The sequence below is a fragment of the Meriones unguiculatus genome, chromosome 17 (genome assembly GCF_030254825.1).
Source record: "Meriones unguiculatus strain TT.TT164.6M chromosome 17, Bangor_MerUng_6.1, whole genome shotgun sequence".
Taxonomy (NCBI): Eukaryota; Metazoa; Chordata; class Mammalia; order Rodentia; family Muridae; genus Meriones; species Meriones unguiculatus.
Genome location: NC_083364.1, coordinates 5,074,543 through 5,087,500, shown reverse-complemented (window position 1 = coordinate 5,087,500; position 12,958 = coordinate 5,074,543). Strand labels below are relative to the sequence as shown.

The 12,958-nt window shown below is 56.1% G+C and overlaps 1 protein-coding gene across 1 annotated transcript in view; it reads right to left on the bottom strand.

Moving 5' to 3' along the window:
* The window catches only part of Lrp1 (LDL receptor related protein 1), a 77,279-nt gene that overhangs the window by 15,684 nt on the left and 48,637 nt on the right, over nt 1-12,958 (bottom strand). Inside the window, exons 35-56 of the mRNA XM_021658043.2 lie at nt 12,704-12,835; nt 12,335-12,469; nt 12,048-12,177; nt 11,810-11,936; nt 11,129-11,280; nt 10,931-11,055; nt 10,281-10,658; nt 8,185-8,374; nt 5,004-5,208; nt 4,499-4,691; nt 3,578-3,703; nt 3,316-3,444; nt 3,015-3,134; nt 2,738-2,851; nt 2,361-2,510; nt 2,162-2,284; nt 1,838-1,954; nt 1,563-1,691; nt 1,149-1,271; nt 927-1,067; nt 654-844; nt 14-197 (exon numbers count right to left, since the gene is read on the bottom strand). Coding sequence (XP_021513718.1) covers nt 14-197; nt 654-844; nt 927-1,067; nt 1,149-1,271; nt 1,563-1,691; nt 1,838-1,954; nt 2,162-2,284; nt 2,361-2,510; nt 2,738-2,851; nt 3,015-3,134; nt 3,316-3,444; nt 3,578-3,703; nt 4,499-4,691; nt 5,004-5,208; nt 8,185-8,374; nt 10,281-10,658; nt 10,931-11,055; nt 11,129-11,280; nt 11,810-11,936; nt 12,048-12,177; nt 12,335-12,469; nt 12,704-12,835 — 3,414 coding nt within the window. The remainder of the gene's footprint in view (nt 1-13; nt 198-653; nt 845-926; nt 1,068-1,148; nt 1,272-1,562; nt 1,692-1,837; nt 1,955-2,161; nt 2,285-2,360; nt 2,511-2,737; nt 2,852-3,014; nt 3,135-3,315; nt 3,445-3,577; nt 3,704-4,498; nt 4,692-5,003; nt 5,209-8,184; nt 8,375-10,280; nt 10,659-10,930; nt 11,056-11,128; nt 11,281-11,809; nt 11,937-12,047; nt 12,178-12,334; nt 12,470-12,703; nt 12,836-12,958) is intronic.

Here is a 12,958-nt window from a genome sequence, read left to right as displayed (position 1 = left end):
CTGCCCGTCTTACCGGTCACGGCTTTGCAGCTGTGGGGGTCACCGCCGCGGGGCGCGTAGCCCTCCACGCACAGGCACTTGTGGCTGCCGTGGGTGTTGACGCAGAGCTGGCTGCAGGGGAAGGCAGTGCTGCACTCGTCCACGTCGGCACAGGTCCTGCCATCGTCTTTCAGCCGGAAGCCGGGCCGGCAGCGGCACTGTGGGTACATGGAGTCTGCAGCTGAGGACATGGCTGGGGCTGGGCTTCCCCTTCTGGAAGCGCGGGAAGGTGAAGGGCACACAGACAGCGCTGTGCACCCTGTCCCCTGGAGTGTTCCTCATGTGACTGTCATTCTGCCTTGGTGGCTCTTGGTCCCTCTCCTCACGTCCCTCATCCCCCACTCCCCCAGTGTGGCTAAAGCTCTTTGCCATCTATGTCCACTTCCTTGGGGATTTAAATAGCATCTCCAGGAGAATTCTTCCTCCAGGCTGGGCCTTTCCCTTGAACTCCACAGCTGCTATCTCCTCTCCTAGGCTTCATCTCAGCTGTGAACAGGCCCTGTGGGTTCTACCCTTCACACAGATGGGGAAGCTGCCCGGCGAGCTAAGCGCTCACTACCTACTCGATGAATGAGTGAGGGAGGAGAGAAGTGCCCAGCCAGCCCCGGGCATACCTTAAACCCTATCTTGAGGTCCTCACAGTCCTGGCTGCAGCCGCTGAGCTTGCGGCTGAGGCACTCATTGACATGACACCCTCGTTCATCTGAGCCGTCCCCACAGTCATCCTGCCCATCGCAGAGCAGCGCCTCGGCCACGCAGCGCCCACTGCTGCACAGGAACTGCGACGAGGCGTTGCACTTGTGCTCTGTGGATGGCGGCGGCAACAGGTCAGTGGGGTCCCCGGGGAAAAGGAGGGGATAGGAGCAGGGAGCTGCCAATAGGCCCACCTGGGCTGGTGCAGTGTGGATTCTTGGGAGCCTCGTCACTCTGGTCATGGCAGTCATTCTCACCGTCACATTCCCACTGGCGGGAGCTCAGGCAACGCCCGTTGGCGCAGCGGAACTCGTTGGGGCCACAGGTGGGATACTCTGTGTGTGGGGAGGGGGTCATGAGGATGCCCCTCCCCCCAGCACCGCAGGCAGGGCTCCTCCCACAGTCACAGGACTCACCACACTCAGGGGACTCGTCAGAGCCATCGGCACAGTCACGATCGTGGTCGCACACAAAATGCTTGGGGATGCACAGACGGTTCTGGCACATGAACTCACGGTCGTCACAGGTGCTGTTGTACACTGGGAACGGAGGTAGAGTCCCTCAGGCCCTGCTCCAGCCCTGCCCTCCTAGCTCTCAATGGTCACCCCACATCCTGAGGTCCCTGGGATGTGAGGAATAGACGTGAGAACGGGCAGAGTGCTGAACGGGGGGAGTCTGGACACAGGAGCTAAAGTTACAGCTCTGCACTAATGAAAGGAGCAGCCCCCACCAAAGCTCTTCCTACCCTTGACCTCATTTGCCAGCATTTACAAAGCCAGGCCTTGATGATGCCTGCTGGTGCCCGCCGTTTCTCAGACTCTCCCACTCACGGCAGCCAGCTGAGATGCTCTCGTCTGCGCCGTCAGCACAGTCCTTGTCACCGTCACAGAGCCAGTGCTCGGGGACACACACGTGGGTGCCAGGACAGGAGAAGGAGGAGGGGCCACAAGTCTTGCCTTCTGTGTGAGGAGCGAGGAGACAGACTCAGGCGAGGTCAGGGCAGAGTGGGCAGCTGTGATAAGCCGGCCCACTGATAGGTGGACTCTTCCTTCCACTGATGGGTCTTTGAGGCACCTTCCGGAATCTAGCTCGGGCCGCTCCTTACCACAGTGGGCTGCCTCGTCTGAGCCATCTCCACAGTCATCGCTGCCGTCACACAGCCACTGCTTGGAGATGCACCGGTGGTTCTGGCACTCAAACTGGGCCTCCGAGCAGAACTTGTCTGCAATAGTCACAGAATGCAAAAGGGATGTCAGGCAGCCGCCACAGAAAGACACCCCTCCCTGAGAGGCTCACTGAGAGCTGAAGAAGGGACCCTATTATGGGCATAATGAAAAGCCAGGCTTCTCCGCAAAGGGCTGAGTGGGAGCTGGGGAGGGTCTTGCTGCAGCGGCGGGCGCCCTGCATGCGAGGCTACTTGTCCACTCACTGCACTGGGTCTCATCCTCTCCGTGTTCACAGTCGTCTTCTTTGTCACACGTCCAGCTCATGGGGATGCACCGCCCACTGGGACAGGCAAAGTAATTGAGGGGGCACCTGGGGCGCTTCACACCTGGGAGCGGAAGGGAGGTGTGAAGACACTGCTAGCCCTGGGCCCACCAGCCACCCCGCAGCGACCACCGGCTGACCTGGGCAGTCCCGCTCATCACTGTAGTCTCCACAGTCATTGGCGCCATCACACACCCAGCTGGGCGCGTAGCAGAGGGATGTCCGCTCACAGGGCTGGAAGAGCAAGCCTTTCACCCCAAGGCGGAAATAGCTGCTGCAGTCTGTGGCGCCTGGTGGAGGAAGAGTGGGGGGGAGGGGTCATACCCAGCTTCCACTCTGGGAGCAGGGGCAGATCTGGTTACTCACTACCTCCATGATCCCAAGAGCAGGAGGGGGACAGAGACTAGGCCAGAGAGGCTAGAGGCTGCTCTATGGGGGGCCAGGAAGGCTGAGAGGAAATCGGGCAGAGCAGGCTGCGGACGGGGACAGAAGCTGAGGAAAGCAGGCAGGGACTCACTGCAGTTCATCTCATCGGAGGCGTCCTCACAGTCCACAAACTGGTTGCAGCGGCTGGAGTTCCCGATGCAGGTGCCGTCCCGGCAGCGGAACTCACCCACGCCACAGGCCGTCTCTAGAACAAAGCCCACCAGTACCATCAGGCCGGAGTCCCTCTGTGGGTCCACAAAGGCCACAGAGAGCCCCAAAGTAGCTGTCTCAGCCTCAGGGAGAACAGGGCAGATGCTGAGACTGGAAAACAGGCGAGGCCGGAGGCTGGCCTGCAGCGTCGTACTCACTGTTGCAAGGAATCTCATCCGAGCCGTCCCCACAGTCATCCACCCCATTGCACCACAGTGTGTTGGACACGCATCGGCCATTGTTGCACTGGCGGAAAGTCTTCTTGCAGCGGCGAGAGTCTGCGGGGGGAGGGTGTGTGTGGTCACAGCAGGCATGGAAAGGGGCTGCCCCTGGTGACTGCAAGTCCCCTCCCACGGTCCTGGTTCTGCCCTTCATGAGCTCAGGCTGTGGAGCTAGGGCCTGGGGAGGAGGTCCTAGGCTGGGGTCTGGGAAGAGCAGGGGCTGGAGTAGGCTCCTTACTGCAGTAGGAGGGCTTCTCATCGGACTTGTCCTTGCAGTGGGAGACACCATCACAAGTGAGGCTGAAGCTGATACACTCGCCGTTGGCACACTCAAACTCATCTTGTGCCCGGCAAGAAGAGTTCACCGCTGGGGAGGGAGACAGTTTCATAAGCTGGGACCCGGTCCAAGTATGGCTCTGTAGCCTGAGTCTGGAGAAGGATCCCTTGTTGTACTGACACCTCCCAGTAGCCTCTGTCCTAGCTCCAACTCCCTTCCTCACCCCGGCAGGTGAAGTCATCCTGGAGGATGCGGCCCCCTCGACAGGAACAGTTGACATGGCCTTGGTGGGTGAGCAGACACAGGTCTTGGCAGCCGCCATTGTTGATACGGCAGGGGGAGAGTTCACCTGAGCAGGAAACAGGGAGACCGAGAGCTGCAGAGTGTCCCCTACTCTGCCCACTCCCAGGATGCACAGCTCACATTCCAGTGCACTGCAGGACCCCAGCAGCGAGGGGTTCCCAGCAGTGGGAAGGACCTGGTGTACGGTTGGGGGGGAGGCATGTTGCCACTGAGGGCTTTGAGATGAATCTTGGGGGAGATTCTAGGGCAAGAAGTTTTGAGATTTGTGTGTGTGGAGGTGGCCAAGGGTGTGCATAAGGAGCAGACTGGGGAAAGCCTTGGATCTGTTAGTGAAATGCATGCTTGCCTGCTGCACGCAAGCACACGAGAGGGTCAGATGTATATATGTGTGTTTATGAACAGGCTGAAGGCGGGCATAGGCTACAGCTGGCATGTGGGTATGAGGTGCAGTTTGGGATGTGGGTGGCTCTGAATAGATGGGGTTATTAGGCTGAGTGACAGGATCGCCAAGGATGGGGACAAACTCCGAGAGGCGTAAGCAATATGAATGTGTGTGTGTGTGCAGTTTGCACAAGATGGACCCAAGTATGTCAAGGCCATGTGTGTACACAGATGACTTGAGGGAGCTGGGCTTGAGGAATGGTAGAGCTTTTGGAGTTTCTGGGAAGTCCAAGGGATGTACAGGTGTCCTTATAGTAGAAATCCATATAATAAAATCCAGGGAGAGAGAAGTCTGTAGTGTGTGTGTGTGTGTGTGTGTGTGTGTGTGTGTGTGTGTGCGCGCGCGCATGCACGCAGGCACAGACAGCAGGGGGCAAGGCTGGAGGCAGGCCCTACTCACAGCTGTTGGTGTCGTTGGCCACAGCGATGATGCCCATGGGCTGCTGGGGGATGTCCACCCGCAGCAACTTCATGTCGCTGCCTACGTACTTGTTGGCCCGCTGCACTGCCCGCCGTACCCAGTCAGTCCAGAAAATATGCTCTCCGTACACAGCCAAGCCAAAGGGGTGGACGGGCTCTGACTTTAGGATCACCTGTGGAGACAAGAGCATACGTGTTTCCCATGGTCCTGGAGCCCCTCACCAATCACAGCACTACAGCTGGGGCACAGCAAGAATCACAGAATGCTAAGGGTTCCTGGCTGTGTCTTTGCCAACTCGCTTGTCTAGGCAACGTCAGCACCCCCAGGGCTAAGGCTACCCACAGTTAAGAACTCAGGTGGAGTTTTTGTCCCCCCAGCCCTTCTCACCATGTGCTGGGTCTCCCCCTTCGGTGGTCTGTACCTGGGCAGCCTGGTTGTCCTGACTTGGTCCCCACCTACCCACCCACCCACCCCACAGACTCACGTAGCGGTGAGAGCCGTCGTACTCGCAACGTTCAATCTTGTCCAAGGTGGCGTCCGAGAAGTAGAGCTTTTCTGCACGGTGGTCAATGGCTAAGCCGTTGGGTGTGCGGATGTCCTTCTCAATGAGGGTCAGGACATTGGCTCCCGATAGGGCTGCCCGCATGATGCTGGGGTGAAGCTCATTCCAATTGGTCCAGAACATCAGGCTGGTGGGGGAGGGGCAAAAGGATAGGGAACCTAAGGGTCTGCCTCAGAGAACACAGGCCAACCTCCAAGACAACCGGAGCCCAGGATGTGCACCACAGCCTGACGGCCATAAAGCCAATACGGCCTTGGTGCCTGAGAGGAGCCCAGTGCCCAGTTACTGCATGGCTAGGTCTGATTCACTGTGTGAACCGCAGCCACACACTGCACTCTGGGAAATGACCACTTGCATTTGCTGAGATAGGAGGCCGGGTAGCCAAGGGTGTCTGGCTCCCGGCCTGTAGCCCTGGCTCTACCGGTTTCCAACTAGGTGCCTTTAGACAGCTTGCCTGACCACCCAGGGTCCTAGTTTTCTCTTGTTTAGTGGGGCAGATAGTATTGCTGCCTCACAGGGGGTTGTGGAACTAAGCAGTGTGTGTTCATCTAGATGACAGAGTTTTCTGTGAACTTACTGCTAACTGTCCTCTCTGCACCAAAGCTGGAACTTGACCAAACTACCCAGGAAACCCTCGTTAGGGTTTCCTTAGGCATGCATGGATCAGACGCTCAAATTTTGTTTTCTTCACAATTTGTGAGTTTGGAGTCTGAGTCCCAGCCATGCCCTGCTGCTTGTGGGGTAGTGGTAGGGGCCTGGGGGCAGGCATCAAGCGCAACACAGTGGCGGCATGGTTACCCTCAGGCAACATGTGGGTACCGGGCCTTGATTACCGAGATTCACTCACTTGATCTGGGGTGGTGAAGCCCTGTCCACGCACCTCCCTTTGAGATGCACAAAGAACACAGACGCTGGTTCAGAGTAGACCCTACCCCTGCCGTCCTCACCTCAGCTCCTCCCTGCTCTGTCCTAACTTGTCTGCTTACTCTCCTCTCTTCTCTACACAGGGTCTCCAGCCTTTATCTTACTTCTGATCCTCCTGCCTCCACCTTCAAAGTGCTGGGATCATAGGAATGTGCCTATGTACCAGGTCTATTCCGCGCTGGGATTGCACTCCAGGCTGTGCACATTCTAGGCCAAGTGTGCTGCATCCTTACTCCACCGACTCAGATCTACCACAGCAACTCTTTGCCTTCCTCTTGGAGGCCCTGTCTATTCCTCAGGGACAGCTCTCTCTCTCTCTCTCTCTTTTTTTTTTTGAAAAAGGGTTTCTGTATAGCTCTGTCTGTTTTGTAGAGCAGGCTAATCTCCAACTCAGAGATCTCCTGTCTCTGCCTCCCAAGTGCACCACCACTCCAGGCTAGGACATCCCATTCAGCTGGTCCTGGGGCAGGAGCTGCAGCATGCTCTCTTTCTCTCTCCCTCAAAAAAAGCCTGATGCATTCCAGGCTCCCCTTCAACTAGTTATGTAGCTTAATGACCCTCAATTCCCATTGTTCCTGCCTCCACCTCCCCAGTGCTGAGATCATAGGCATGAACCACCATGCCTGGCCTGAGTGTTATTTCTTGACTTGTCAGCCTAGCCTTACAGTGACTTCCACACTCTCAGGTCCAGCCCAGAGCATACTCACAGTGGAGCATCAGATTGGCTTACACGGGCTGCACTGTGGGTTAAGAGTTTGGCAAAGCTGCTTTGTGAGATGGCGTGATGGGAGAGGGGAGGTTTTCCTGGGTTAGGTGGTCAGCAGGCAGAAACTGTCCACCTGTCCAAGGCCACTAGTGTTCCAGGGGTCAGGAGGAGCACGGCCGCCTGAGCCTGTATCCTGACACACTAGCTCCTTCCAGGCCCCCAAGACAATCTTACATCTCTTGAATGGTGTGTGCCATGGGTATTACAGCCCGCTAGTCATGCCTCAGACTGCCCTGAGCTGACTCTCTGTGGACATTGTCCTAGGCTTCCAGCCAGGGCGGGTCATTGGTACAATTGTGAAATCCTCTGTTCTCAACTTGAGTAGACTGGGCCTCAGCACTTCTGGTTGCCTAGTCCATTCTCTGTGTGCTTTGGTTTTTCAGAAGCCACTGGCTCTGGGCTCTGGAGAGAGCGTTTTCCTGGGCCGAGCCAGGAGGAACTTGGTGGACAACAATGAGCATGTCTCTTTTCAGATGGCAGAAAACAGCATGACAGCCCCTTTCCGGAGGCCCAGGAAGGACAGGCCCTGGGATCAGCCCAGACAGGTGAGGTCACCAAACTCGAAGCAGGGAACCTTTGTGTCCCTACAATCAGACAGGCTGAGGCAGAAGGGAACAGGGGTGTTGGGCCTCCTGGGCTAGATCTAGCTAGAGTTATGCCAAGGTGAAAAATGAGGGTCATGGAGATTATTTCCCTCTTAGTTCCCTAGGAAAGCTGTTTGAAAACATCCTAACTCCAGCTGAACTAGGGAGGGAGGTTGCTCAGATGTGAGTCAGAACTGCTATGGAGAGGGTGTGGCTCATGTAGCCCATACAGCAAAATGGGGAAAGACAGGGCAGGCCGGAGACAGGTGGACAGCTCTCCTACCCTGCCATCGAGGGCAGTGGACAGTCCCCATGCTGTCCTCCTGCTCTGCTCCCTTCTTGCTTTTCCCACTTTGAGGCCCTGTGCCCACAACTGCCTTCACAATGCCTCTTGGTCACTGTAGAGAGACCTGTGCCACTGCCCCTGTCGCTCATGGATAGTGAGACCTCTGCTTAGCTGGGGGCTTGAGTGGGCTCAGGGCTTCCAAATGGTTAAGCTCAGTGAACCATCCTTGAAGCCCGAGTCACAGGTACCAACTCTGTGCTTTGAACATGGCTACGTGGTGAGCACCAGTCACAAAGCCAGAAGCATCCCCCACAGCCCTTGCTTCCCTGAGGTTCTGGCACTTCGATAACTATCCTTGTATTACAGCATGGTAAAGGAATGGTAAAGGAATCTGAAGCTCAGTGGCTCTGCATCTCCCGGAGACCATGAAGCAAGAAATGGAGGAGCCTGCCTTTCCTACTCTGCTCCCACATGGGTCTACCTGGAGCAGTTTCTGCTGTCCCCTTGGCCACTGATCCCCACCCCTCAGGCCCGGCTGCTTACTTTTGGCACTCATCCAGCACGAACGCCCTCGGGTGGTCATCTCCAGACATGGTGATGACCGTCTCCCTCTCAAAGGCCCCAGGGCGGGTCTGGTCCACCGTGTGGCGGGTGATGGTGGAGGTCGTGTAGCTTGTCCAGTACAGAGTGTCCCAGCCACGGTGATAGGCCAGGCCTTCCACAGAGCCCACATCTGTGGAGAGACAGGAACGGCCGTGGGTTGAGAGGAGCCAAAGAGCAGAAGCGGCTCCTGGCAGGTGCTGAGTGCATGACCAGGCCCCATTCCACTGAGAATTGTGAGTTCAACTCAGAGGGCTCTTGTTCCAAACATCACCTTATCACACTACCTGTGCCATGATCCACGGCACCTTCCTTCTCCACCCCTGACCATAACACTTGGCCTATGTATGATCACACTCTTTGGGAGCTGTGCTTGCGGTTCTGCCTATTCATGTCTGGGGCAGACTTCAGCTAGCTGAATCTCACTGGGGCCACTGGAAAGCTTCCTGCTTCCAGAGGTCTTGAATCGGAATGTTTTATAAAGCAGACATAAGGTCAGGTTAAAAGGCAGAAGCAGAGACCGGGCTGAATAGCGGTCCAAGCGACAGCCAGGGGAGGCTCGTGGCTCCGCAGTGCACCTCTGTGTGGATGCCAGAAGGCCGAGCCCACTGTGGGATGAACAGCTTGAAGGGAGGGGCTGGCTCCCAGTCTTTCCTGATCTGGCTGAGATTAAGAGTATCCAGTTTAGCTGCTGGGGATGGACCCATGGTCCTGAATGTGCTAGGCGGGTACTCCACCAGTGAGCTCCGCCCCTGAGCCCCGCCCCAGAGCTCCGCTGGCCCTCAGACCCTCCATTTTTAGACACAGACAGGACATTAGAGAAAATGTCCCAGGAGTCTGAAGGACTGTTCTTTTTCTGCTCTACATGCTGCATCTAGCTTAGGGCTGGTCGAATGGATGTGCTGGGTGAAGAGGAACAAACCAGGTCTGGGAATAAACCTCAGGTGGACAGCACTGGCCTCACATGGGTCTGGGGTCAAGTCCTAGCACCACATATGTGCACATCTCTCATCCCGGACAACTCCAGCACTGAGCAGGGCAAGGTAAAGGCAAGAGGATCAGAGGTTCGAATCAAGGTCATCTGTGGCTTCAGAAAAACATTTTAAAAGGGGGGATAAGGTGGGGCAGAAAAAGAAAGAAAGGGTCAGATGAATCAGGGATCTCAAGTAGACAGCCTGAAGCTGAAGCTGAGAAAACAGAAAGAGTAAAGCATTAAAGCGGCTGGAGAGATGGCTCAGAGGTTAAGAGTACTGGCTGCTCTTCCAGAGGGCCTGAGTGCAATCTGCAGCAACCACGCGGTGGCTCACAATGATCTTTATCCTCTAACGCCCTCTTCTGGCATGCAGGTGTACATGCAGACAGAATACATAATGTTTAAAACAAGGACAGCACTGAGAGGTCTGAAAAGCTATCTTCCCCTGAACTCCCGGGGCGGCTCTGTGGCTTTCACTGCTCCGGCAGAGCCACTGGCTGCTGACGTCAGCCTTCATGCACGTCTCTGAGAGGCTGACTCCTGAGGTCACGGTAAGAAGCTCTCTGGAGTTACTGAAGCCTATGTGATGAGAGGTGCCCCTGGGCCCATGTCTGCTGCCTGTGCTGTGTCTCCTGGGGCAAAATGAAGCCAGGGGAAGGAAGGAAGGAAGGAAGGGGCCTCCTTCTGGATCCAGTGAAGAAAACTGTGCAGGTTACCACAATGGCAGTGGATCTGGCCAGCCCTTAGGGCAGCGGTTCTCAGCCTTCACAACGTCATGACCCTTTAATACAGTTTCTCATGTTGTGGTGACCCCCAACCATAAAATGATTTTATTGCTACTTCATAACTGTAATTTTGTTACTGTTATGAATTGTAATGTAAATATCCGACATGCAGGATATCTGATATGTGACCATGTAAAAAGGTCACCCAACTCCCACAAAAAGGTCATGACCCACAGGTTGAGAACCCTGCCTCAGGACCACACATCAGGTGGAATTCAAAGCGGCTGAGCCCACGCTGACCACCCACTAACACTTCTCGGGAGGACTCAGGTTTGGCTCACTTTCCACGATGGTGGTCCTCCCCGAACCGTCATCATTGATCTGCTGGATGTTCCCAAAGTGGATGTCACTGAAGAAGATGCGATTTGGGGTGCCTGGGGAGGTGCCCGCTCGGTAGTCAAAGGCCAGGGCAATGACATTCTTCATGTGTTCCGGGTCCTCGAAGGGCTGCACTGGTGCATTGAGGTTGCGTTCGTCAGACAGGTGGACGCTCTTCAGGATGGTCCGCTCCGAGTAAAGCAGGTAGCCAGCATACTCTCGGCAGGAGGCTCCGTCTTCCGCCAGCACGCCATGGGCACAGGCACAGGCTCGCTGCCCGCCGCCGCGGTACAGGCATAGTTGCTGGCACCCACCATTGGCGACCGCACACACGTTGGTACCTGGGGGCACAGAGCATCAGAAGGTAGGACAGTGTGCAGTGTAGGGAAAGGCTGTTTGGTGCCTCTGTCCTCTGGGATCAGTGGGAAATTTCAGCTGAGCCCTGCTTAGCCATGACCTCCCGATAGATATCCAGACCTGCACTGCTGCTCCGGCTTTCCTCCCTGCCCCCAGCTCTTGTAAGTCACTGGGAAGAGCCCCAGAGGCTCTGACTTCTCGCTGGTCCCATTGCAGCAATGCTGTCCTCTTCCTGCCCTTTCTGCCCAGAGCTCACCTTTCTGCCTGTCCCTGTTGAAGACCTTGATGTCTTTAAGCTGCACACCAATGCCTGTTCTCAGAGGCACCGAGTCCGTGGCGTTGTCTTTGCACCCGCGCTTGATGGAGCCGTTGGCGTGAGTTCTGGAGGAGGGAGGTTTGTGACTGGGTTGCCACCAGAACGGAGAGACCGGGAGAAGCGGGACACAGCCCTCACCTGTCACTCCAGTAGATGAAGTCCTCAAACACGGACACGGAGAACATGTCCATGTTGTTGCTGGACAGGACGACCTCGCGGTGCTCACCCGTCTCAAGGTCAATGCGCTCGATCTTGTCCATCCGGGCATCACACCAGTAGAGTTTGCCACCCTGCAGGCCAGAAGTACCCACCTCACCTCAGGGCCCTATCTCCTAGCCAGCGTCTGTATCCCAGGCATTGGTGAGTGTGTGGGCCTGTGCAGTACCACACCCCACTCCCCACTTTTTAATTTTTATTATTATTATTGCCATCATTTGCAGCACTGAAGACTAAACCCAGGGCCAGGTAGGCAAACACCACTTCAGCCTCTTTTCTTCTTCATTCATTCATTCAAGTTTTTGAGACAAGGTCTTACTGGGTAGTCCAAGCTGGTCTTAAACTTGAAGCAATCCTCCTGCCTCATCCTTTTGTGTGTTGGACATACACTGCTATACCCAGCTTTCTCAAATTCCACTTCTGAGGGACCACCCTGCACCACCGCAGGGCAGATTACTATTCCAGGTGAAGAATGGGTTAGGAGACTCCGTGACACTCCCTGGCCCACAGCTAACCCAGATTCTGGTTACCCACAGGGAAACTGATAGAAAAAGGCCCATGGCTAGGCCCATCCACTCCACCAGCTCCAGGGTACGTCCATACCTGATAGTCCACGGAGATGCCATTGGGCCAGCTGATACTGACATTGACCAGCACCACTCTCTCCGTCCCGTCGAGGCGAGACCGCTCTATACGTGGGTAATGACCCCACTCAGTCCAGAATAAGTATCTGTGGGGTAGGGATGGAAGTGGGGGTCAGAGCCCACCCCATGCAGGAGTTGGGGTCTCATCAGTATATACTGTGGTCAAAAGGTTCAAGCCAGCTTGTCTAGCTCTTTACCCCTTCTCCGGGTGGACAGTGATGGCCCGAGGCTTGTCCAGACCCTGGGAAATGACCACATAACGAAAAGAGCCATTGAGCCGGGCAACCTCGATGACATCGAAGCCCTGGTCTGTCCAGTAGATGTTGCCTGAGGAGGGGGTAGGCAGGTTCAGAGAGTGGCAGGCAGCCTGTGCCTGGTCCCCTTCCACCTGTATTTTCCCCACGGGCTCCTGCCCATACCTTCTCAGACCTCATGTCCCCTAGGTCCGTGCCTTTCCCCTCCAGCCTGTTCTCCCGCCGCTCACCTGCAATCCAGTCCACTGCAATGCCCTCCACACGGCCAATGCCATTTGTCACCACATCCTCCCGCCACGTCTGGTCACGCTTGGCCCGGCTGATGGTGCTCAGGCCCATGTCCACCCAATAAATAGTATCATTTTCTGGAAGCAGAGGGGCAGACAAGCGAATTCTAATCAGTGAGGAGGCAAGGCAGGGGGAGTCAAACCACACAGACGGTCAAGATAGTGCCAAGTGAGGGCTGGGGATGCCAGGTGCTTGCTCAGAAGAGAGGGAGGCAGGAGGGAGTGAGGCAGCTGCTACAGTGATTTGGGCCGCCCTTCAAGGCTTCGGAGTGTCACCCCCATGATGAACGTGCCCCAAAGGCCACCACTCACCGGCATGGAAGTCGATTCCAACGGCCAGCGAAGTTCCCGACACTGGGACCAGGGCATCTGACTTGTCATTGGGATCCAGTGGGATCCCCCGGATCCCCTCATGCACGGAGTACAGTAGAAAAGAGCCCACACCTAAAACATGAGCACATGCCAGGCATGAGCCTTGCTGGCAGAGCTTTGCTCCTATCACCCGAAAGCTGTTTTTCTCTGCTTCCCCGTTGACAGTTTCTTCCATCTCCTTGACCTCAGCACACA